Here is a 26,683-nt window from a genome sequence, read left to right on the forward strand (position 1 = left end):
CACTCAGACAGGGTGACAGTGTGTCCGTGAGTTCGGGAGAGGGTGACACGTCACTCAGAGTGACAGTGTGTCCGTGTGTTCGGGAGAGAGTGACAGGTCACTCAGACGGTGTGAGACTGTGTCCGTGAGTTCGGGAGAGGGTGACAGGTCACCCGGATCGGGTGAGATTGTGTCTTTGAGTTCGGGAGATGGTGACAGGTCACTCAGACTAGGTGAGAGTTTGTCCGTGAGTTCGGGAGAGGGTGACAGGTCATTCAGACAGGGTGAGAGTGTGTCCGTGAGTTCGGGAGAGGGTGACAGGTCACTCAGGGTGAGAGTGTGTCCGTGAGTTCAGGAGACGGTAACAGGTCACTCAGGGTGAGAGTGTGTCCGTGAGTTCAGGAGAGGGTGACAGGTCACTCCGGGTGAGAGTGTGTGCATGAGTTCGGGAAACGGTGACAGGTCTCTCTTACGGGGTGAGAGTGTGTCCATGAGTTCGGGAGAGTGTGACAGGTCACTCAGATGGGGTGAGAGTGTGTCCGTGAGTTTGGGAGAGGGTGACAGGTCACTCAAGGTGAGCGTGTGTCCGTGAGTTAGGTAGAGCGGGACATGTCTCTCACTGTGGGTGAGAGTGTGTCCGTGAGTTTGGGAGAGGGTGACAGGAAACTCAGACGGGATGAGAGTGTGTCCGTGAGTTCGGGAGAGGGTGACAGGTCATTTACGGTGAGAGTGTGTCCGTGAGTTCAGGAGAGAGTAACGGGTCACTCAGACTGGGTGAGAGTGTTTCCGTGAGTTCGGGAGCGCGTGACAGGTCACTCAGACACGGTGAGGGTGTGTCCGTGAGTTCAGGAGAGGGTGAGAGTGTGTCCGCGAGTTCGTGGGAGGGTTACAGGTCACTCAGGCGGGGTGAGAGTGTGTCCGTGAGTTCGGGAGAGGGTAACAGGTCACTCAGACGGGGTGAGTGTGTGTCCGTGAGTTCGGGAGAGGGTGACAGGTCACTCAGATGGGGTGAGAGTATGTCTGTGACTTCGGGAGAGGGTGACAGGTCACTCTGGGTGAGAGTGTGTGCATGAGTTCGGGAAACGGTGACGGGTCACTCTTACGGGGTAATAGTATGTTCGTGAGTTCTGGAGAGGGTGACAGGTCACTCAGATGGGGTGAGAGTGTGTCTGTGACTTCTGGAGAGGGTGACAGGTCACTCAGATGGGGTGAGAGTGTTTCCGTGAGTTCGGGAGAGGGTGACAGGTCACTCAAGGTGAGCGTGTGTCCGTGAGTTAGGTAGAGCGGGACATGTCTCTCACTGTGGGTGAGAGTGTGTCCGTGAGTTCGGGAGAGGGTGACAGGTCACCCTGATGGGGTGAGACTGTGTCTGTGAGTTCGGGAGAGGGTGACAGGTCACTCAGACGAGGTGAGAGTGTGTCCGTCAGTTCGGGAGAGGGTGACAGGTTACTCAGACCGGGTGAGACTGTGTCCGTGACTTCGGGAGAGGGTGACAGATCACTCAGACCAGGTGAGAGTGTGTCTGAGAGTTTGGGAAACGTTGACAGGTCACTCAGACGGGATAAGAGTGTGTCCGTTAGTTTGGGAGAGGGTGAGAGTGTGTCCGTGAGTTCGAGAGAGGGTGACAGGTCACTCAGGGTCAGAGTGTGTCCGTGAGTTCGGGAGAGTGTGACAGGTCACTCAGACAGGGTGAGAGTGTGTCCCTGAGTTCGGGAGAGGGTGACAGGTTATTCAGACGGGGTGAGACTGTATCTATGAGTTTAGGAGAGGGTGACAGGTTACTCAGACGGGGTGAGGGTGTGTCTGTGAGTTCGGGAGAGGGTGACTGGTCACTCAGACGAGGTGAGAGTGTGTCCGTGAGTTTGGGATAGGGTGACAGGTCATTTAAGATGAGAGTGTGTCCGTGAATTCAGGAGAGGGTGACACGTCACTCAGGGTGACAGTGTGTCCGTGTGTTCGGGAGAGTGTGACAGGTCACTCAGACGGTGTGAGAGTGTGTCCGTGAGTTCGGGAGAGGGTGACAGGTCACCTGGATGGGGTGAGACTGTCTTTGAGTTCGGGAGATGGTGACAGGTCACTCAGACAGGGTGAGAGTGTGTCTGTGAGTTTGGGTGAGGGTAACAGGTCATTCAGGGTGACAATGTGTCCGTGAGTTCGGGAGAGGGTGACAGGTCACTCAGACGGGATGAGAGTGTTTCCGTGAGTTCAGGAGAGGGTGACAGGTCACTCAGACGGGGTGAGAGTGTTTTCATGAGTTCGGGAGAGGGTGACAGGTCACTCAGACGGGGTGAGAGTGTTTCCGTGAGTTCAGGAGAGGGTGACAGGTCACTCAGACGGGGTGAGAGTGTTTCCGTGAGTTCAGGAGAGGGTGACGGTCACTCAGACGGGGTGAGAGTGTTTCCGTGAGTTCGGGAGAGGGTGACTGGTCATTCAGGGTGAGAGTGTGTCAGTGAGTTCGGGAGAGGTTGACAGGTCACTCAGGGTGACAGTGTGTCCCTGTGTTCGGGAGAGGGTGACAGGTCACTCAGACGGGGTGAGAATGTGTCACTGAGTTCAGGAGTGGGTGACAGGTCACCCGGATGGGCTGAGACTGTGTCTGTGAGTTTGGGAGAGGGTGACAGATCACTCAAACAGGGTGAGAGTGTGTCCGTGAGTTCGGGAGAGTGTGACAGGTCACTCAGACGGGGTGAGAGTGTGTCACTGAGTTCGGGAGAGGGTGAGAGTGTGTCCGTGAGTTCGTGAGAGGGTGACAGGTCACTCAGACGGGGTGAGAGTGTGTCCGTGAGTTCAGGAGAGGGTGACAGGTCACTCAGACGGGGTGAGAGTGTTTCCGTGAGTTCAGGAGAGGGTGACAGGTCACTCAGACGGGGTGAGAGTGTTTCCGTGAGTTCGGGAGAGGGTGACAGGTCACTCAGACGGGGTGAGAGTGTTTCCGTGAGTTCAGGAGAGGGTGACAGGTCACTCAGACGGGGTGAGAGTGTTTCCGTGAGTTCAGGAGAGGGTGACAGGTCACTCAGACGGGGTGAGAGTGTTTCCGTGAGTTCGGGAGAGGGTGACTGGTCATTCAGGGTGAGAGTGTGTCCGTGAGTTCGGGAGAGGTTGACAGGTCACTCAGGGTGACAGTGTGTCCCTGTGTTCGGGAGAGGGTGACAGGTCACTCAGACGGGGTGAGAATGTGTCACTGAGTTCGGGAGTGGGTGACAGGTCACCCGGATGGGCTGAGACTGTGTCTGTGAGTTTGGGAGAGGGTGACAGATCACTCAAACAGGGTGAGACTGTGTCCGTGAGTTCGGGAGAGGGTGACAGGTCACTCAGACGGGGTGAGAGTGTGTGCTGGGTGTGAGCAAGGCGTTAAGAAGTCTAATAGCCTCGGGGGAAAGTTGTTACCCAGTCTTACAGTTCTGATTCTTATGCTATGATATCTTCTGCCTGATGACAGGTCAAAAATATTGTGGGAGAGATGGGAGAGGTCTTTGACAATGCTGGAGGTACTGTATATGCAGGCTTTCTGATATATGTCCTGAGTGGGGGTCGGGGAGAGGGAGCCACAGTTTTCCGCAGTCTTCACTATCCATTGCAGGGTCTTCAGCAGTCTTGACTATCCACTACAATTCCCATAACAGAGGGTGATACAGTTGTGCTGCGGTAGAATGGTCGGGGTGGAGTCGGGCCTTCCTTGCCTCTGTCTTTTCTGAACGTGTAGGCGCTGCTGTGCTTTCTTGGCTGAAGAGGTGGTGTTGAGTCACTAGAGTTCAAAGTAAATTTACTGTCAGAGTACATGTATATCACCATTTACACCAGCCCTGAGGTTCATTTTTCATTGGGCATACTCAGCCAATCTATAAAATAGTAACTATAACAGGATCAGTGAAGGTCACCCAGAGTACAGAAGATAACAAACTGTGCAAATGCAGATATAAATAATGAGACAGAGAGTTTATTTACTGTGGGAACATCTCAGTGGATGGGCAGGTGAGTGTAGTTATCTCTCTTGCTCAAGGGCCATATGGTTGAGGGATGTAACTGTTATTGAACCCTGTGGTAAGAGTCCTGAGGCTCTTCTACTGTATACCTGATGGCAGGTGAAATCGTCGGTGGTCACACAACCAGGACTTGTGATGTGCATAAAACCATCCGTCACCCATTCCCAAAGCTTCAAGTGACCCTTTTTGGGGGGTGGAGGGTTGCTGAACGTGTGTTATACCTTGCCCAAGGGTGACCTGCAGGCTAGCGGAGGAAAGGATAGCCTTATACCTCCTTCGGTAGAAACTTACCTCCACCCCGCCACCCGAATGCTGTTATCATCTCAAGCAGGTATTTCTATAAGACCTTATCGGTGTGCTTTTATACCAATTTTCATTTCTTAAGTGCTAATCCAGAAAGGAGAACTGTTCTGACTATTCTGCTGGTCAATTTAGGAGAAGGGTTTTTCAATACAAGAGGCCTAATCCTTCTCTCAGTCTGCGAATTCACTTCAGACAAAAATGCTTACAATGCCCTGGAATTTTAAGAAACAGATGAGTATCTTAACCACATTTTATGTCAAACATCAGAAAATCTGCAGATGTTGGAAATCCAGAGTAGCATACAAAATGCTGGACAAACCCAGCAGGTCAGGCAGCATCTATGGAAAAGGGGCCCATCAGCATTTCGTGTTGAGACCCTTCATCAGGACTGAGAAAGAAGGGAAAAGATGCCATGATAAAAAGATGTGGGGTGGGGAAAGAGGCTAGCTGCAAGATGATAGGGGGAAGGTTAAGGGCTGACTGTTTTTCTTCAACATTTGTGGAACTGCTAACTGATACTTCAACAGAAAGTTGAACAAACACATAAGACTGGGACTGTTGTCAAATGAGCAACTTTCCTTTTGCAGCTCTGAAAAAAATAAGCTCCAAAATTCGAGGGCGTTTTGCAATTCTAGAATGACTGTGGGGTTAATGATAAATGAGGCCCAGTGACCTTCGATTTTTAGCACTGTTGGATAACGAATATCAAATTCAGGGAGGCAACAGCAGTTAGTGGATATAGCTGTTAATAGAAGAATTTATTGCTGTGTTATAGAGTCACGGCATTGTAAACCATGGAAACTTCAGCTGACCACGTCCACCCCCATCTACTCTCTTCCCATTTACCTGAATTACCACTGCATCCTTCTATGCCTTGTCTGTGTAACTGCTGGAGAAATTTAGTGGGTTGAGCAACATCAGGACATAGACAGGATGAATTTACACAGGTAAAGGGAATCTAAAACTAGGAAGCATAGATTTAAAATAAGTGGGGAAGGATTTGAAAGGGACCCAAGGGTGATAATTCATACTTAAAGAGATTGAGCTGCCAGAGGAAGTGGTAGAGTCAAATATAATAACAACCTTTGAAAGACACTTGGACAAGTACATAGATGAGAAAGGCCTATGGGCCAAATGCAGGCAAATGGAATGACCTAAGATGGTGAGATTAACGGTCAGCAGGGCTGAAGAGCCAGTTTTCATTTTGTGTAGCTCTGTGACTCTTTAACTTTATTGAATGGCCACAGGGTTACAGAGAACAGAGCAAAGGGGTGCAGGCAGTACTGCTTTGGGATAGTTTAGAATTCTAGAGGCTAGATTAGGGTTGCACAAATAGGTGAGTTGATGCAAGAAAGGAAGATAAGGTGTGGATAGCTGAAAAACAGAGCTGTTGACAGATGAATTTGGACTTCTCAAGCAACACACATCAAAGTTGCTGGTGAATGCAGCAGGCCAGGCAGCATCTCTAGGAAGAGGTACAGTCGACGTTTCAGGCCGAGACCCTTCGTCAGGACTGCTTGAATTTCCAGCATCTGCAGAATTCCCCGTGTTTGGTCTTCTCAATTTGTTTTTTAAAAACTCCAATAATCCGCTATCTGACTGGTTCCCATATCCTGTTTACCAACTCACTGTAGAACTTGTTAGAATACGTATTTTACAATTAATTAAAGACAGATTGAGTAATAATATACTATCCAATGGTCTCTAATTGGTCAGTCTCACACCACCAAATCCTGATCATGTCTTTGACAGAACAGGCTGGCAATGCTAATTCTCCCCCTAACCTTGCCCCTTTGCCCGGTTGAGTATCTCCTCGTCGTCCTGTCCCTGGTCTAGTTTCCCCAGCAGTTCACACACTTTGCCCTCCCATTCTACAGTTCTTGAGAGTTCACCATTTACACACCCCAACAGCAAAACAATCGCTAGCTTGGCTAATCAAAACAATACTCCAGTTAATGTGTCTATAACTCAACTCATAAAAATAAGTTAATATGTTTATAACTCATAAAAGTAACACTTCTAGCATAGGCGTTCCAAACTGTTTCATCAATTTTCATTCACACTGTTATAGAAACATAGAAAATAGGTGCAGCAGTAGGCCATTCGGCCCTTCGAGCCTGCACCGCCATACAGTATGATCATGGCTGATCATCCAACTCAGAACCCTGTACCACCCTTCCCTCCATACCCCCTGATCCCTGTAGCCACAAGGGCCATATCTAACTCCCTCTTAAATATAGCCAATGAACTGGCCACAACTATTTCCTGTGGCAAAGAATTCCACAGATTCACCACTCTCTGTGTGAAGTTTTTCCTAATCTCGGTCCTAAAAGGCTTCCCCTTTATCCTCAAACTGTGACCCCTCGTTCTGGACTTCCCTAACATCGGGAACAATCTTCCTGCATCTAGCCTGTCCAATCCCTTTAGGATTTTGTACGTTTCAATAAGATCCCCCCTCAATCTCCTAAATTCCAACGAGTATAAGCCTAGTCGATTCAGTCTTTCATCATATGAAAGTCCTGCCATCACAGGAATCAATCTGGTGAACCTTCTTTGTACTCCCTCTATGGCAAGGATGTCTTTCCTCAGATTAGGGGACTTAAACTGCACACAATACTCCAGGTGTGGTCTCACCAAGGCCTTGTATAACAGCAGTAGTACCTCCCTGCTCCTGTACTCGAATCCTCTCGCTATAAATGCCAGCATACCGTTCGCCTTTTTCACCGCCTGCTGTACCTGCATGCCCACTTTCAATGACTGGTGTATAATGACACCCAGGTCTCGTTGCACCTCCCCTTTTCCTAATCAGCCACCATTCAGATAATAATCTGTTTTCCTGTTTTTGCCGCCAAAGTGGATAACTTCACATTTATCCACATTAAATTGCATCTGCCATGAATTTGCCCACTCACCCAACCTATCCAAGTCACCCTGCATCCTCTTAGCATCCTCCTCACAGCTAACACTGCCGCCCAGCTTCGTGTCATCCGCAGACTTGGAGATGCTGCATTTAATTCCCTCATCTAAGTCGTTAATATATATTGTAAACAACTGGGGTCCCAGCACTGAGCCTTGCGGTACCCCACTAGTCACTGCCTGCCATTCTGAAAAGGTCCCGTTTATTCCCACTCTTTGCTTCCTGTCTGCCAACCAATTCTCTATCCACATCAATACCATACCCCAATACCATGTGCTTTAAGTTTGCACAGTAATCTCCTGTGTGGGACCTTGTCAAAAGCCTTTTGAAAATCCAAATATACCACATCCACTGGTTCTCCCCTATCCACTCTACTAGTTACATCCTCAAAAAATTCTATGAGATTCGTCAGACATAATTTTCCTTTCACAAATCCATGCTGACTTTGTCCGATGATTTCACCGCTTTCACATCTTTGATAACTGACTCTGGCATTTTCCCCACCACCGATGTTAGGCTAACCGGTCTATAATTCCCCGGTTTCTCTCTCCCTCCTTTTTTTAACAAGTGGGGTTATATTAGCCACCCTCCAATCCTCAGGAACTAGTCCAGAATCTAAAGAGTTTTGAAAAATTATCACTAATGCATCCACTATTTCTTGGGCTACTTCCTTAAGCACTCTGGGATGCAGACCATCTGGCCCTGGGGATTTATCTGCCTTTAATCCCTTCAATTTACTTAACACCACTTCCCTACTAACATGTATTTCGCTCAGTTCCTCTATCTCACTGGACCCTCTGTCCCCTACTATTTCTGGAAGATTATTTATGTCCTCCTTAGTGAAGACAGAACCAAAGTAGTTATTCAATTGGTCTGCCATGTCCTTGCTCCCCATAATCAATTCACCTGTTTCTGTCTGTAGGGGACCTACATTTGTCTTAACCAATCTTTTTCTTTTCACATATCTATAAAAGCTTTTACAGTCAGTTTTTATGTTCCCTCCCAGTTTTCTCTCATAATCTTTTTTCCCCTTCCTAATTAAGCCCTTTGTCCTCCTCTGCTGGACTCTGAATTTCTCCCAGTCCTCGGGTGAGCCATTTTTGCTGGCTAATTTGTATGCTTCTTCTTTGGAATTGATACTATCCCTAATTTCTCTTGTCAGCCACGGGTGCACTACCTTCCTTGATTTATTCTTTTGCCAAACTGGAATGAACAACTGTTGTAGTTCATCCATGCGATCTTTAAATGCTTGCCATTGCATATCCACCGTCAACCCTTTAAGTGTCATTTGCCAGTCTATCTTAGCTAATTCATGTCTCATACCTTCAAAGTTACCCTTCTTTAAGTTCAGAACCTTTGTTTCTGAATTAACTATGTCACTCTCCATCTTAATGAAGAATTCCACCATATTATGGTCACTCTTACCCAAGGGGCCTCTCACGACAAGATTGCTAATTAACCCTTCCTCATTGCTCAAAACCCAGTCCAGAATAGCCTGCTCTCTAGTTGGTTCCTTGACATGTTGGTTCAAAAAACCATCCCGCATACATTCCAAGAAATCCTCTTCCTCAGCACCCTTACCAATTTGGTTCACCCAATCTATATGTGAATTGAAGTCACCTATTATAACTGCTGTTCCTTTATTGCACACATTTCTAATTTCCTGTTTAATACCATCCCCAACCTCACTACTACTGTTAGGTGGCCTGTACACAACTCCCACCAGCGTTTTCTTCCCCTTAGTGTTATGCAGCTCTACCCATATCGATTCCACATCCTCCCAGCTAATGACTTTCCTTTCTATTGCGTTAATCTCCTCTCTAACCAGCAATGCTACCCCACCTCCTTTTCTTTCATGTCTATCCCTCCCGAATTTTGAATATCCCTGAATGTTGAGCTCCCATCCTTGGTCACCCTGGAGCCATGTCTCTGTGATCCCAACTATATCATATTCATTAATAACAATCTGCACTTTTAATTCATCCACCTTGTTACGAATGCTCCTTGCATTGACACACAAAGCCTTCAGGCTTGCTTTTACAACACTCTTAGCCCTTATACAATTATGTTGAAAAGTGGCCCTTTTTGATTTTTGCCCTGGATTTGTCAGCCTGCCACTTTTACTTTTCACCTTACTACTTTTTGCTTCTACCCTCATTTTACACCCCTCTGTCTCTCTGCACTGGTTCCCATCCCCCTGTTGTGAACTAACCTCCTCTCTCCTAGTCTCTTTAATTTGATTCCCACCCCCCCCCCGCAACCATTCTAGTTTAAAGTCACCTCAGTAGCCCTCGCAAATCTACCCGCCAGGATATTGGTCCCCGTAGGATTCAAGTGTAACCCCTCCTTTTTGTACAGGTCACACCTGTGCCAAAAGAGGTCCCAATGATCCAAAAACTTGAATCCCTGCCCCCCGCTCCAATCCCTCAGCCACACATTTATCCCCCACCTCATTGCATTCCTACTCTCACTGTCGCATGGCACAGGCAGTAATCCCGAGATTACTACCTTTGCAGTCCTTTTTCTCAACTCGCTTCCTAACTCCCTATATTCTCCTTTCAGGACCTCTTCCCTTTTCCTACCTATGTCTTTGGTACCTATATGTACCACGACCTCTGGCTCCTCACCCTCCCACTTCAGAATATCTTGGACACAATCAGAAATATCCCGGACCCTGGCACCAGGGAGGCAAACTACCATCCGGGTCTCTGGACTGCGTCCACAGAATCGCCTATCTGACCCCCTTACTATCGAGTCCCCTATTACAACTGCCCTCCTCTTCCTTTCCCTACCCTTCTGAGCGACAGCGCCGGACTCTGTGCCGAAGGCACGGCCACTGTTGCTTCCCCCAGGTAAGCTGTCCCCCTCAACAGTACTCAAACAGGAGTACCTATTGTTAAGGGACACAGCCTCCAGGGTACTCTCTATTACCTGACTCTTCCCCTTCCCCCTCCTAACCGTGACCCACTGGTCAGACTCCCGTGGCCCCGGTGTGACCACCTGCCTGTAACTCCTCTCTACCAACTCCTCACTCTCCCTGACCAGACAAAGGTCATCGAGCTGCAGCTCCAGTTCCCTAACACGGTCCCTTAGGAGCTGCATCTCGGCGCACCTGGTTATATCGGTTTGTAGACAGCAAAACAACCCTAAAAGACCTGAGGGACAGTTTGGGGCGTCCTAAAATCATGCGTGGGTTAGTGGGAGCAGGCCCACGACACCCTACACAGGCAACACCACTGATGGGGAGGCATTATTCTTTTATATTTATCTGAGCATGTGGACACTGATCGATGGGATTAACTAAGGGATTCGTGGTGGAGTAAACTGTTAAGTTGTCAGGATCCCTGTTTAAAATGTTCCATTTCTGCATCTGAAATAATTGTTATGGTCTGGTCAGGTGCTCCCCCCGCCCAAGACCCACAGTAGAATTTCCTGGACCTTGCAGTCCAGGCAGAGGCAGATTTAAACCCTCAGTCTGTCTTTGCTGGAAAGGTGTGGAGGTTGGAGTTGGCAGTTGACGAATAAAAGGCTTTGTATATTTGTAATTTTTTGTACATATATGTTTGTTTCCATTTGTCTGTTTTCAAATACTTTTTTTTCTTCATAACTTTGGGGCAGCTTTTGCTTTTTTTTCCACTTGGGACGAAATAAAATCCCTTTGCACTAACGTGCTGTTGTGGCTTACCATCTGCGCTTTTTTTCCCCTCGTTGTGTACGCTTACCCACACGTGATAGCAAGGTGTGACTATCGGAGTTGGTGCAGAAAAATTCTTATTCAGGAAGGGGCAAAGAGGCAGCTTACGGGGTATTTATTAATCCCAATTTTGCTAAAGATTCTATAAAGTTAAGGTATAGGTTTTGAATCAACATCAAAGCAGGATAATGGGGATCAGTAGACAGTCAATGCAAGTTTGTTGGAATGATTGCTATTTATTCAGGACATGAAATAATGTTTTCTTAAACATGAAGTTATTGACAAGTGGTTTAATAACTGCAGGGAACAACAGCATATTGGTGTAGCAAATCGTCAACACGAAATATCTGCAGATGTTGAAAATCCAAAGCAACATACAAAATGCTGGAGAAAATCACCACATCAGACACCATCATAGAAAATAGAAAACATAGAAAATAGGGGCAGGAGTAGGCCATTTGGCCCTTCGAGCCTGCACCGCCATTTATTATGATCATGGCTGATCATCCAACTCAGAACCCTGCACCCTCTGATCCCCATAGCCACAAGGGCCATATATAACTCCCTCTTAAATATAGCCAATGAACTGACCCCAACTGTTTCCTGCGGCAGAGAATTCCACAGATTCATCACTCTCTGTGTGAAGAAGTTTTTCCTAATCTCAGTCCTAAAAGGCTTCGCCTTTATCCTCAAACTGTGGCCCCTCGTTCTGGACTTCCCCAACATCGGGAACAATCTTCCTGCATCTAGCCTGTCCAATCCCTTTAGAATTTTATACGTTTCAATAAGATCCCCTCTCAGTCTTCTAAATTCCAAAGAGTATAAGCCTAGTTGATCCAGTCTTTCATCATATGAAAGTCCTGCCATCCTAGGAATCAATCTGGTGAACCTTCTTTGTACTCCCTCTATGGCAAGGATGTCTTTCCTCAGATTAGGGGACCAAAACTGCACACAATACTCCAGGTGTGATCTCACCAAGGCCTTGTACAACTGCAGTAGTACCTCCCTGCTCCTGTACTCGAATCCTCTTGCTATAAATGCCAGCATACCATTCGCCTTTTTCACCGCCTGCTGTACCTGCATGCCCACTTTCAATGACTGGTGTATAATGACACCCAGGTCTCGTTGCACCTCCCCTTTTCCTAATCGGCCACCATTCAGATAATAATCTGTTTTCCTATTTTTGCCGCCAAAGTGGATAACTTCACATTTATCCACATTAAATTGCATCTGCCATGAATTTGCCCACTCACCCAACCTAACCAAGTCACCCTGCATCCTCTTAGCATCCTCCTCACAGCTAATACTGCCGCCCAGCTTCGTGTCATCCGCAAACTTGGAGATGCTGCATTTAATTCCCTCATCCAAGTCATTAATATATATTGTAACCAACTGGGGTCCCAGCACTGAGCCTTGCGGTACCCCACTAGTCACTGCCTGCCATTCTGAAAAGGTCCCGTTTATTCCCACTCTTTGCTTCCTGTCTGCTAACCAATTCTCTATTCACATCAATACCTTACCCCCAATACCATGTGCTTTAAGTTTGCACACTAATCTCCTGTGTGGGACCTTGTCAAAAGCCTTTTGAAAATCCAAATATACCACATCCACTGGTTCTCCCCTATCCACTCTACTAGTTACATCCTCAAAAAATTCTATGAGATTCGTCAGACATGATTTTCCTTTCACAAATCCATGCTGACTTTGTCCGATGATTTCACCGCTTTCCAAATGTGCTGTTATCACCTCCTTGATAACTGACTCCAGCAGTTTCCCCACCACCGATGTTAGGCTAACCAGTCTATAATTCCCCGGTTTCTCTCTCCCTCCTTTTTTAAAAAGTGGGGTTACATTAGCCACCCTCCAATCCTCAGGAACTAGTCCAGAATCTAACGAGTTTTGAAAAATTATCACTAATGCATCTACTATTTCTTGGGCTACTTCCTTAAGCACCCTAGGATGCAGACCATCTGGCCCTGGGGATTTATCTGCCTTCAATCCCTTCAATTTACCTAACACCACTTCCCTACTAACATGTATTTCGCTCAGTTCCTCCATCTCACTGGACCCTCTGTCCCCTACTATTTCTGGAAGATTATTTATATCCTCCTTAGTGAAGACAGAACCAAAGTAATTATTCAATTGGTCTGCCATGTCCTTGCTCTCCATAATCAATTCACCTGTTTCTGTCTGTAGGGGACCTACATTTGCCTTTACCAGTCTTTTCCTTTTTACATATCTATAAAAGCTTTTACAGTCAGTTTTTATGTTCTCTGCCAGTTTTCTCTCATAATCTTTTTTCCCCTTCCTAATTAAGCCCTTTGTCCTCCTCTGCTGAACTCTGAATTTCTCCCAGTCCTCAGGTGAGCCACTTTCTCTGGCTAATTTGTATGCTTCTTCTTTGGAATTGATACTATCCCTAATTTCTCTTGTCAGCCACGGGTGCACTACCTTCCTTGATTTATTCTTTTGCCAAACTGGGAAATGTCGACTATCTGTTCATTTCCATAGAAACTGCCTGACCTGCTGAGTTCCTCCAGCATTTTGTGTGTGTTGTAGATGCTGGAAATCTGCCTAACCTGCTGAGTTCATCCAGCATTTTGTGTGTGTTGTAGTGCCTTCAATGCTCTTAAGGCTTTTTGCCAGCAAGTGGTATTATTGGCTCCTCTGGAGACCATTTTAGTCAGATAATCTGATAAAATCTGTTTGATAAGCAAGTCCAGCAAACACTGAAATACAACGTGAGACAATGTGTTTCTTTATTTATAAAATTAACACTGCTCTCTCTTGACAGCAGTTTTACTTACAGTGTGCTGTATGCAGAAAAAGAGGAAGACATCAAATCCTGAAAACAATTTAAGTTATTGGAACAATGCAATTACCATGGATTACTTCAACAGACATGCTGTGGAACTTCCAAGAGAAATTCAGTCCCTTGAAACATCAGAGGTAATTTTTTTTAAAATGAATTGATAGAATTAAGTAATTGATTCGTCATTGAGATAGTAAAAAAAGCTAAAGTCTGATTCCCTGGGAAATGATCGTTTACCTGTCACCTAAGCTTACATTACACATTACATTACATTACATTACACAGGATGTGTGAGTGTCAGTAGGGCCAAAGTTCATTGTCTGGAGAAGATGGGGATGAATTGGGTTTTAGAACTGCTGTTGTCTTTCTGGTGAAGGTGCTGATAGGGAAGGCATCCAGGATTTAGAACCAGTGGTGCTGAAGGACTGGTGGTATAGTTTCAAGGTTGTGTGAAACTTGAAGGGGAACCTGCAGGCCTTCTTTGTCCTTTTGGTTAGAGAGGTGCTATTGGAGTGGACAAGTAACTGCGCAACATCCTGTAAACATTACCATGGTGACAGTGCATCAATGACGGAGGGAGTCAATTTTGTTGTGTGCTAATGAAGTGGCCTGCTTTGGCTTGAGTGGTGACGGCTTCTTCAGAGTTGTTGGACCCAAACTCAGCAGGAATTGCAATCGTGACTTGTGCCTTGTAGATAATGGAAACGACTTAAGGGTGTCAACAGGCAAGGCATTTGCTACAAGATATCTAGACTCCGGATATCAGGCAATCCAACCTAACACGAAGTGGCCTGTGTTGACCAGTGAGCGAGTCCCATCTAACTTATGCCTGAGGAAGTCAGTCAGGTTTACCGTTGAAACATTGCATTCAGTATCAGTAAGTATGCGAATGCTAAGGCCAAAGGATAGTATGGTTTGTCCCATCTACCCATGAATGGCCTATAGACCTCTAAAACTCTCCAATCAATGTATTAGTCTAGATGGATTTTCAACAATGTTCTTGTGTCTACATCTACCACTATTTACGGCAGCTCATTCCAAATACACACCACCTTTTTCATGAAGAAGCTGCCCCCCGCTGTCTAAATCTGAGTTAGTTAGCTTCAGATTTAAACCTATGCTATCTTGTTTTTAACACCCACTCCATGTGAGAAAGGCTCCGCGCGAGAAAGACTATCTACGTCTATGACCCTCATGATCTTATATAACTCAAACTGAAATTGAAAGTAAATTAATTATCAAAGTGCATAAATATCACCATATACAATACTGCCTTAAACGCCTGCAAAAAATAAATCTCAACGATGACCAATATCTCTATTTCTAAGTTTTATCCATATGGATTCACTGGATGATCCCCCAAGAATATCCTCCCTAAGGACCATTGTCATCTCCTCTTTCTTCAAGAATGCAACTCTCCCTCCTCTCTTATCTGAATCTCTCCCACGTCTGTAGCAGCTGTACCCCAGAATATTGAGCTGTCAGTCCAGCCCCTCCCTCAGTCATGTTTCCACTATGACTATCATATTCCCAGTCGCTGAGTTCATCTACCTTACCCATCAAGCCTCTCCAATGAAGCAAGTATAGTTTAAACCAATTTACTTTTCCTCTCCTCTTACCATGCTCCTGGCCATCCTGACAAATTTGTTTTCAGTGGCGACAGATTTATTCCTTCATTTCTAACAGCCACTCTACTGCTCAGAATTACATTGCTCTGCCATTCTAGTTTAAACCTTCCCGAGCAGCACCAGCAAACCTCCCAGCAGGATATTGGTCCTCCCTTCCCATACACATGCAACCTGTCTCTCTCTTGTTCAGGTCATGCATACCCCTGAGGTGATCCCAGTTGTCCAGGAACTTGAATTCCTACCTCCTGCACAAGTGTCTTAGCCATATGTTCTCTTGAGCTAGCTTTCAATTTCTACCCTCACTGGCATGTGGCACTGAGGGCAATCCAGAGATTTTTAAGTTTTCTTACTCCCAGTACTTACTCCTCATCGCAGTTTCTACCCATGTCATTGTTTCCAACATGCAGCAGAAAGTCTGGTTGTTCAACCTCTCCCTTGAGAGTGTCCCGGAGCCACTGTAGGAAGTCCCTGACCCTGGCATCCAGGCGGCAACGCATCATCTTCACCGTGGAAGACACTAGCAGTGTGCCAGGGAGGTCTGTGAATGTCAGGGAGCAGGAGTGAGTGCCATTGCTATTACAAAGGAAAAATTGCTGGGCAGATTGAAAGGTCTTAAGATGGGTCAGTCACCTGGACCTGATGGACTACACCCCAGATCCTGAGAGAGGTCGCTAAAGAGATAGCAGATGATTGGTTGTGATCTTTTAAGAATCACTTGATTCTGGTATGATTCCAGATGACTGGAAATTACAAATGTTACTCCACTCTTTAAGAAGGGAGGAAGGCAAAAGGAAGGAAATTATAGGCCAGTTAGCCTAACCTCAGTGGTTGGGAAAGTGTTGGAGTCCATTATTAAGAATGAGGTTTTGGGGTACTTGGAGACCAATGATAAAATAAGTCAAAGTCAGCATGGTTCCTCTAAAGGGAAATCTTGCCTGACAAATCTGTTCGAGATCTTCGAGGCAGTAACAAGCAGGGTGGACAAAGGAGAGGCAGTGGATATCATTTACTTGGATTTTCTGAAGACATTTGATAAAGTGCCACACATGGGGCTGCTTAACAAGATAAAATCCTATGGTGTTACATGAAAGATGCTATCATGGATAGAGGAATGGCTGATAGGCAGGATGCAGCAAGTGGGAATAAAGAGGGCCTTTTCTGGTTGGCTGCCAGTGACTAGAGGTGTTCCTCAGGGGTCCGTATTAGGACCGTTACTTTTCACATTGTTTGTCAATGATTTGGATAATGGAATTGACAGCTTTCTGGCAAAGTCTGCAGATGATACGAAGATAGGTGGAGGGATAGGTAGTGCTGAGGAAGCAATGCGATTGCAGCAGGACTTGGACAAATTAGAGAATAGACAAAAAAGTGTCAGATGGAATACAGTGTTGGAAAATGTATGATAATGCATTTTGGTAAAAGGAACAAAAGTGCAGATTATTATCTAAATAGGGAGAAGGTTCAAACATCAGAGGTGCAGAGGAAGTTAGGAGTCCTCATGCAAGACTCCCAGAAGGTTAATTTACAGGTTGAGTCTGTGATAAAGAAGACAAATGCAATATTGGCATTTATTTCAATAGGAATGGAATATAAAGGCAGGGAGATAATGCTGAGCCTCTATAATACACTAGTCAGGCCGCACAGCGTATTGTCGATAGTTTTGGGCCCCATATCTCAGAAAAGATTTGTTGTGATTAGAGAGAGTTTAGATTAGATTATGAGAATTCTCAGTCCTCTTTTATTGTCATTTAGAAATGCATACATGCATTAAGAAATGATACAATGTTTCTCCGGAGTGATATCATAGAAAACAGGACAAACCAAAGACTAACACTGACACAACCACGTAATTATAACATATAGTTACAGCAGTGCAAAGCAATACCATAATTTGATGAAGAACAAACCATGGGCACAGTAAATAAAGTCTCGAAAGTCCCTGAGATTGACTCCCGAGTCCCCGATAGCAGGCAGCAAAAGGGAGAAACTCCCTGCCATAAACCTCCAGGCACCGTCAACTTGTTCAGGGGGGTTTCACAAGGATGATTCCAGGATGAAGGAGCTTTTGGCAGCATTGAGCCAGTACTTGCTGAAATTCAGAAGAATATGGTGGAGATCTCATTGAAACCTACTAAATGTTGAAAGGACTAGATAGGGTGGATGTGGAAAGGATGTTTCCTATGGTGGAGGTGTCCAGAACTAGAAGACACAGCCTCAAAATTCAGGGGTAACCCTTTAGAACAGAGTTAAGGAGGAATTTTTTTAGCCAGAGAGTAGTAAATCTGTGGAATGCTTTGCCACAGACAGCTGTGGAGGCCAAGACCGTGGGTATATTTAAAACAAAAATTGATAGTTTCCTGATTGGTCAGGGCATCAGAGGTTATGACAAGAAGGCAGGTGTATGGGGTTGAGTGGGTTCCGGGATCAGCTATCATGGAATGGTGGAGCAGACTCGATTGGCTGAATGGCCTAATTCTGTTCCTGTATCTTATGCTCTTATCTTCGTGTCTCTTTTGTGGCCACAGAAACTCCTGTCTATCCCCACTAACCATTGGGTCTTCCAACATTAACGCCCAATGTGACTTCTCCCTTATTCACCGAGACTCTGAGCCAGTCATAGTGGTACCAACCTGGCTACTGCTGCTGTACCAAGGAAGGTCACTCCCCTCCAGCATTATGTTGCTGAGAGGGATCATGGGGGGTACAGGAGGACCCTGCACTGTCTGTCTCTTCCCCTTGCTTTCCCTAGTGGACATCCAAAAATTTTCAGCCTGCATCTTAAGTGTGACCACCTCAAGTCTTCTCTATGATGCTCTCTGCACCCTGGACGATCTTAATACATAGAACATACAATATTACAGCACAGTACGGGGCCCTTCACCATACAAAGTTATGCCTACCTTTATAAACTTGCTCCATGATCAATCTAGTTCTTCCTTCCTAAACATCCCATAACCCTCCATTTTCCTTTCATCCATGTGCCTAACTAAGAGCCTCTTAAATGTCCTTAGTGTATCAGTTTCTACATCATTTATGGCAGTGGCACTTCCCACTCTTTGTGTTAAAATCTACCTCGGACAACTCCCCTAAACTTTTCTCCACTCACCTTAAAAGGACGACCTCTCGTATTAGCTGTTACCACCCTAGGGAAAAGGTGCTGGCTGTCCACTCTATCTACACCTCTTATCATCTTATACACCTCCATCAAATTGCTTCCTATTCTACTTCACTCCAAAGAGAGAAGCCTTAGTTCATTCAATCTATCCTCTAAGACTTGTTCTCCAATCCAGGTAGCATCTTAGTAAATCTCGTCAGCACCCTCTGTAATGCTTTCCCATCCTTCCTATAATGAGCTGACCAGAAATGAACAGAATGCTCCAAGTGTGGTCTAACCAGTTTTATGGAGTTGCAACATCACCTCATGCCCCTGGGACGCAATCCACTAACTAATGAAGGCTTGCATGGCAACTTTGAGGGATCCATGAACTTTTGCCCCAAGTTTCCTTTGCTCCTCCACACTGCTAAGAATTCTGCCATTAGCCTTGTACTCTACTACCTTTGTTTGACCTTTCAAAGTGAATCACTTCGTACTTTTCTGGACTGAACTTCATCTGCCACTTCTTAGTCCGGCTCTACATCCTACTTGTGTCCTGTTGTAACCTATGACAGCCTTCTACAGTATCCTCAACACCACCAGCCTTGGTGTCATCTGCAGACTTCCACTTCCTCATCAAAGTCATTTATAGTATGTGCAACTCCAGCTCTAGTTCTTAATGCAGCCAGCTGGGAGCTGTTGCTGGGCATACACTCTACAGATGAAGTTATCAAGGACTCTAGCAGTCTACCTCTCCTACATCCTGCACATCACTGCACCAACTAGCATCCCAGCTACTGTAATAGAATTAATAATTGTAAGGAAAACCTCACCTGCACCCACTGTTCAGCCTTCTCTTACGAAGCCTTCAGAACCAAATCCTCAGCACATACACTCAACCACAGTGCTTACACTTCAAGCATAACCAATCCAAAACAATGACTGCTCCAAAATGCAATTTGAGTTACCAGCCCATTCCTGAATGTTGTCCAGGTTTTGCTGCATGCAGGCATAGGCTGTTTCTGTTTCTAAAAAGTTACAAATGGAGTTGAACATTATACCATTATCAACATATGCACCATTTGATCTCTCAGTGGAAGGAAGGTAATTGATGAAGCATTTGAGGACAGTTGGGCCTTAGGAGCTCCTGAAGCAGAGTGCTGGGATTGGGGTCACTGAGTTGGAACAACTACAACCTCTGAGTGGTGTACAACTCCATCCCTTGATTGCTTCCCTTGAAACCCACTGAATTCAGTCCTAACTGCCGACGGGACATCAACCGTCTCGACTTCACCGCACCTTGTCCCCATTCCAACCTCACTCCTTCGGAACGCTCTGCTCTCCACTCCCTCCGCACTAATCCTAACCTTATTATTAAACCCGCCGATAAGGGGGGTGCTGTTGTAGTCTGGCATACTGACCTCTACCTTGCCGAGGCACAGCGACAACTCGCGGATACCTCCTCTTATTTACCCCTCGATTGTGACCCCACTAAGGAGCACCAGGCCATTGTCTCCCACACCATCACCGACTTTATCCGCTCAGGGGATCTCCCATCCACTGCTACCAACCTTATAGTTCCCACACCCCGCACTTCCCGTTTCTACCTCCTACCCAAGATCCACAAACCTGCCTGTCCTGGCAGACCTATTGTCTCAGCTTGCTCCTGCCCCACCGAACTCGTTTCTGCATACCTCGACACGGTTTTATCCCCCCTTGTTCAATCCCTTCCTACCTATGTTCGTGACACTTCTCACGCTCTTAAACTTTTCGATGATTTTAAGTTCCCTGGCCCCCACCGCTTTATTTTCACCTTGGATGTCCAGTCCCTATATACTTCCATCCCCCATCAGGAAGGTCTCAAAGCTCTACGCTTCTTTTTGGATTCCAGACCTAATCAGTTCCCCTCTACCACCACTCTGCTCCGTCTAGCAGAATTAGTCCTTACTCTTAATAATTTCTCCTTTGGCTCCTCCCACTTCCTCCAAACTATGGGCACCCGTATGGGTCCTAGCTATGCCTGCCTTTTTGTTGGCTTTATGGAACAATCTATGTTCCGTGCCTATTCTGGTATCTATCCCCCACTTTTCCTTCGCTACATCGACGACTGCATTGGCGCTGCTTCCTGCACGCATGCAGAGCTCATTGACTTTATTAACTTTGCCTCCAACTTTCACCCTGCCCTCAGGTTTACCTGGTCCATTTCCGACACCTCCCTCCCCTTTCTAGATCTTTCTGTCTCTGTCTCTGGAGACAGCTTATCCACTGATGTCTACTATAAGCCTACTGACTCTCACAGCTATCTGGACTATTCCTCTTCTCACCCTGTCTCTTGCAAAAACGCCATTCCCTTCTCGCAATTCCTCCATCTCCGCCGCATCTGCTCTCAGGATGAGGCTTTTCATTCTAGGACGAGGGAGATGTCCTCCTTTTTTAAAGAAAGGGGCTTCCCTTCCTCCACTATCAACTCTGCTCTTAAATGCATCTCCCCCATTTCACGTACATCTGCTCTCACTCCATCCTCCCGCCACCTCACTAGGAATAGGGTTCCCCTGGTCCTCACCTACCACCCCACCAGCCTCCAGGTCCAACATATTATTCTCCGTAACTTCCGCCACCTCCAACGGGATCCCACTACTAAGCACATCTTTCCCTCCCCCCCCCCCCGCTTTCCGCAGAGATCGCTTCCTACGCGACTTCCTTGTCCATTCGTCCCCCCCATCCCTCCCCACTGATCTCCCTCCTGGCACTTATCTGTGTAAGCGGAACAAGTGCTACACATGCCCTTACACTTCCTCCCTTACCACCATTCAGGGCCCCAAACAGTCCTTCCAGGTGAGGCGACACTTCACCTGTGAGTCGGCTGGGGTGATATACTGCGTCCGGTGCTCCCGATGTGGCCTTATATATATTGGCGAGACCGGTCGCAGACTGGGAGACCGCTTTGCTGAACACCTACGCTCTGTCCGCCAGAAAAAGCAGGATCTCCCAGTGGCCACACATTTTAATTCCACATCCCATTCCCATTCTGACATGTCTATCCACGGCCTCCTCTGCTGTAAAGATGAAGCCACACTCAGGTTGGAGGAACAACACCTTATATTCCATATGGGTAGCCTCCAACCTGATGGCATGAACAGCGACTTCTCTAACTTCCGCTAATGCTCCACCTCTCCCTCATACCCCATCTGTTATTTATTTTTATACACACATTCTTTCTCTCACTCTCCTTTTTCTCCCTCTGTCCCTCTGAATATACCCCTTGCCCATCCTCTGGGTTCCCCCCGCCCTTGTCTTTCTTCCCGGACCTCCTGTCCCATGATCCTCTCGTATCCCTTTTGCCAATCACCTGTCCAGCTCTTGGCTCCATCCCTCCCCCTCCTGTCTTCTCCTATCATTTTGGATCTCCCCCTCCCTCTCCAACTTTCAAATCTCTTACTCACTTTTCCTTCAGTTAGTCCTGACGAAGGGTCTCGGCCTGAAACGTCGACTGTTCCTCTTCCAAGAGATGCTGCCTGGCCTGCTGCGTTCACCAGCAACTTTGATGTGTGTTGCATTCAGTTTTACTACAGCTCCTTGATGGAAGTCAAGTGCTGCCTTGATGTCACCTCAGCTGGGGTTCAGGTCTTTGGTTAACATTCAGACCTGGAGTCAAGTACTTCTGATAAAACTTAAAGGAAGCATCAGTTGTCAGGTTGCCGTTAACTAGGCATTGCTTGCCAGCAGCTCCATTGGTAATTGGTTTATTATTGTCACATGTACTGAAGTACTGTGGAAAACTTTGTATTGTATGCCATCAATGCAGATCATTTCACTACAACAGTGCATTGAGGTAGTGCAAGGGAAGATAATAATAGAATAAAGTGTTTCAGTTACAGAGGAAATACAGTGCCAGCAGATAATCATAATAAAGTAGATCGTGAGGTCAAGAGTCCATCTTATTGTACTAGGGAAACATGCAATAGTTTTATAACAGTGGGATAGAAACTGTTTAGGCTTTTGTATCTTCTGCCAATGGGAGAGGGGAGAAAAGGAATCATCTGGGGTGGGTGAGGTCTTTGATTATGTTGGCTCCTTTACTGAGGAAGTGAGAAGTGTAGATAGCCTATGGAAGGGAGGCTGGTTTCTGTGATGTGTTGAGTTACGTCAACTCTTTGCAGTTTCTTTCAGTGTCAAGCAGAGTAGTTGCCATACCAACTTGTGATGCATCTGGATAGGATGCTTTCTGTGGTACAACTATAAAAAAAGGGTCAATGGAACATGACAAATTTCTTTAGCCTCTTGAGGAAACTGGTGCATGGAATGGGAACCAAAATAAAAAAAAACGTGAAAGGGGAGGCACCCAGGCCAGGAGCATGAAACAGTACTGTAATAAACACAGAAATATGGGATGATGGAGCGCGACGGCATAAGTGTTGAGCATAAGGAAAATTAGACTACGTTCCAGGCATGAGATTGCAGTCAGGAGTGTGTTATCATGTCAGGAAAATAAGAAAGTGCATTGTAAATTTAATCTTCTTACTTACAAAGTATCAGGAAAGATGGAGAAGAAATAAAAAGAGTTGACAGTATTGCACAAGTTAACTATTGTGACTCTAGAGGATGGTGTTGTAGAGAAGTGAAGATTAAGGTATTACAACACTTGTAGAGGGAAGAAGAAAGTAAACAAACAAGCCTTTAAGAAACTTCTAAAAAGATGTAGCTGTGGAATTATGATTGAGTTATACAGCACGCATGCTGACCAACTTACCCCATCCAAGTTAGTCTCATTTATCCATAACCTTTCAAACTTGTCCAATCCATGTACCTGTCCAACTGTCTTTTAAAAGTTGTTTTTGTACCTGGCTCAACCACCCCCTCTGGCAGCTCATTCCACATCATTACCACCCTTTCCCTTCTCACCTTAAACCCTTGAGAGATAATAAAAACTAATTCTTCTAATAGACTAGGAAATGGAGGGAGGGATGGGGAAGATGCTGTGAAATGCGGATGGAAACTCTCTTGGTCAGTGTGTTACCGAACCAAGTTCTGGAGAATAAAGTGAGATGTGTTGTTTGAACTTGTAGTCGGGAGAACAAGAAAAGACAAAGTGCAGGTAAACGCAATATTGGGTACTGGAGGAGATCCAGGTTAAGCAAGATGGAAAACATACCCACTAACTTTTGTGCAATGTGATCACAAATTGAGCAGCAAATAGGTTTGGTCTGTGTAAAGTCTATACAAAAAAAGAATATACAAGGCCAGGGGTTCTCGGAAGACAACAAGAGGCTTTATGAGATTCATTGGACAATAAAGAACCAAGCTGGTTATAGAAAGTAAAACACCAGATACAAAAAAGGAAACAATATCACTCCCCAGTAATCTTGACCCACTGCAATTTACCTACCACCAGAACAAGTCTATAATGGACACCATCTCACTGGTCCTACACTCATCTACATTAAATGATCGTTTATTGACTGCAGCTCCACCTTTAATACTGTAATTCCAAGCAAAATCATCTCCAGACTCTTGGACTTGGGACTCAACACCTTCCTTTGCAATGAGATCCTTGGCTTCCCGACCAACAGATCACAGTCAGTATGGATAGGCAGCAACACTGCAGCCATAATTATCCTCAGTACAAAACGGCAATAAAGAAGGAGGAAAGCATAATATTACCCAGAAGAAATGTAAAGGAGATTGTTGTCAAAATAGGAAAGGATCCTCCATCTCATCCTTCTGAATTTCAGAGAGTACAGTCCCAGGCAACTCAATTTCTTATCTCTGGAATCTTCCTTGTGAACTTCCTCTGCACCACCTCCAAAGCCAGTATATCCTTCCTCAAGTAAGGAGACCAGAACTGCACACAGTACTCCAGATGCAGCCTTACCAGTACCCTGTACAGTTGCAGCATAAACTCACTGCTCTTAAATTCAATCCCTCTAGTAATGAAGGCCAACATTCCATTTGCCTTCTTGATAGCCTGCTGCACCCACAAACCAACCTTTTGTGATTCATGCACAAGCACTCCTAAGTCCTTCTGTACAGCAGCATGTTGCAATTTTTTACCATTTAAATAACGATTGAGCTTCCATTTTTTCTTCCAAAGTGGATGACCTTGCATGTGCCAACATTGTACTCCATCTGCCAGACCTTTGCCCACTCACTGAACCTATCTATATCTCTCTGCAGACTCTCTGTATCCTCTGCACAATTTGCTTTTCCACTCAATTTAGGGGGGTCATCAGCAAACTTAGATACTCAACACTCTGTCTCCTCTTCCAGATCATTAATGTATATGGTGAACAGTTGTGGGCTGTTCACACTGACCCCTGTGGCACATCACTCACCACTGATTGCCAGTCAGAGAAACACACATGTATCCTAACTCTCTGCTTTCTATTGGTTAACCAATCCTCTATCCATGTTAATACATCACCCCCAACTCTATCCATTCTTATCTTATGAATAAGTCTTTTTTGCATCACCTTATTGAGCACCTTCAGGAAATCCAAGTAAATAACATCCATCTGTTCCCCTCTATCCACTGTGTTTGTTATATCCTCAGAGAACTCCAGTAAGTTTGTCAAACAGAACCTGCCTTTGCTGAATCCTTGCTACGTCTGCCTGATGGATCCATTTCTTTCCAGATGCCTCACTATTTCTTCATTAGTGATAACTTCAAGCATTTTCCCAACTATAGATGGTAAACTAACAGGCCTATAATTACCTGCCTTTTGCCTACATTCTTTTTTGAACAGTGGCATGACATTCGCCTTCTTCCAATCCGCTGAGACCTGCCTGGAGTCCAGAGACTTTTGGTAAATTATCACCAAAGCCTTAACTATAACCTCTGCCATTTCTTTCAGTACCCTGGGATGCATTCCAATAGAACCAAGCTTGTCTATCTTTAGGCCTACAAGTTTGCTCAGGACTACCTCTTTAATGATAGCTATTGTATCAAGGTCCTCACCTCCCATCGCATCCATATCATCTCTCTTCAGCATATGTCCTCCACCATGAAAACCAACACAAAATAGTCATTCGGCCATTTCCTCATTACCCAGTATCAAATCCCCCTTCTCATCCTCCAAGGGACCTACATTCACTTTGGCCACCATTTTCCACTTTATTTAATTATAAAAACTTTTACTATCCATTTTTATATTTTGTGTTAGCTTATTTTCATAGTCTATCTTCCCTTTCTTTATTGTTCTTTTGCTTGTTGGTGGTTCTTTGTTGCTTTTTAAAGTTTTCCCAATCTTCCAGTTTCTCACTACTCGTGGCAACTTTGTACACACGAGCTTTTAGCCTGATGCCTTCCTTTATTTCCTTAGTTATCCAAGGCTGGCTTTCCCCACCCTTATTGTCCTTGCTTTTAACTGGAATATACTTTTGTTGAGCACTGTGAAAAATCTCTTTGAAAGTCTTCCACTGTTCCTCAACTATCCCACCATATAGCCTGTATTCCCAGTCTACTCTATTCAACTCCTCCCTCATTTTACACTGGTTTTAGATCAAACTATTGCACCATCCATTTGTATGAGAAACTCAATCATGCTGTGATCACTCTTTCCAAGAGGATTCCTAATAACAAGATTGCTGATTTTACGTGTCTCATTGCACAGGACCAGATCCAAGATAGCACGTTCCCTTGTAGGTTTAGTAACATGCTGTTGAAGAAAACTATCATGTATGAATTGTATTAAGTCTTCTTCCCAGACTGCCTTGACCAACTTGATTCATCCAATCTGTGTGCAAGTTAAAGTTCCCCATGATAACTTCTGTTCCATTCTTACATGCCTCAGATACTTCTTGGTTTATTGCCTGTGCCACTGTAATGTTAATATTTGGTGGCTGATAGATAACTCCCACCAGTGTTTCTTCTCCCCTTTACTATTCCTAATCTCTACCGGATGGATTCAACATTCTGCTCATTAGATCTTACATCTTCTCTACTATCGCCCTAATCTTGTCCTTAATTAAGAGAGCTACCCTACCTCCCTTACCTTCCTGTCTGTCCTTCCATATTACCTGATATCCTTGGATACCTAATTCCCACTCCTCTCCACCCTGCAACCACACTTCTGAAATGGCCACTAAATCATACCCCTTTATACTGATTTGTGCCACAAGTTCACTGACCTAGTTACAAATACTACAGACACTCAGATAAAGTGCCCTTACACTCATTGTAAAATCTAGTAATCTTATGCACTTCATTTTTCTGCACTGCACCCTTGCTTTCCTCTTTTTCAACTTTAGCTTTTACTTTATCTTTATCCACACTT

General features: G+C 45.4%; 1 protein-coding gene across 2 annotated transcripts in view; it reads left to right on the plus strand.

Annotated features, from left to right (window-relative positions):
- The window catches only part of tmem108 (transmembrane protein 108), a 90,120-nt gene that overhangs the window by 62,830 nt on the left and 607 nt on the right, over positions 1–26,683 (plus strand). Inside the window, exon 5 of one of the 2 annotated variants that reach the window (XM_063069385.1) lies at positions 13,671–13,825. In XM_063069385.1, coding sequence (XP_062925455.1) covers positions 13,671–13,825 — 155 coding nt within the window. The remainder of the gene's footprint in view (positions 1–13,670; positions 13,826–26,683) is intronic. The other variant, XM_063069386.1, reaches the window with a different exon arrangement.

This window comes from Mobula hypostoma, chromosome 17, assembly GCF_963921235.1.
Source record: "Mobula hypostoma chromosome 17, sMobHyp1.1, whole genome shotgun sequence".
Classification (NCBI taxonomy): domain Eukaryota; kingdom Metazoa; phylum Chordata; class Chondrichthyes; order Myliobatiformes; family Myliobatidae; genus Mobula; species Mobula hypostoma.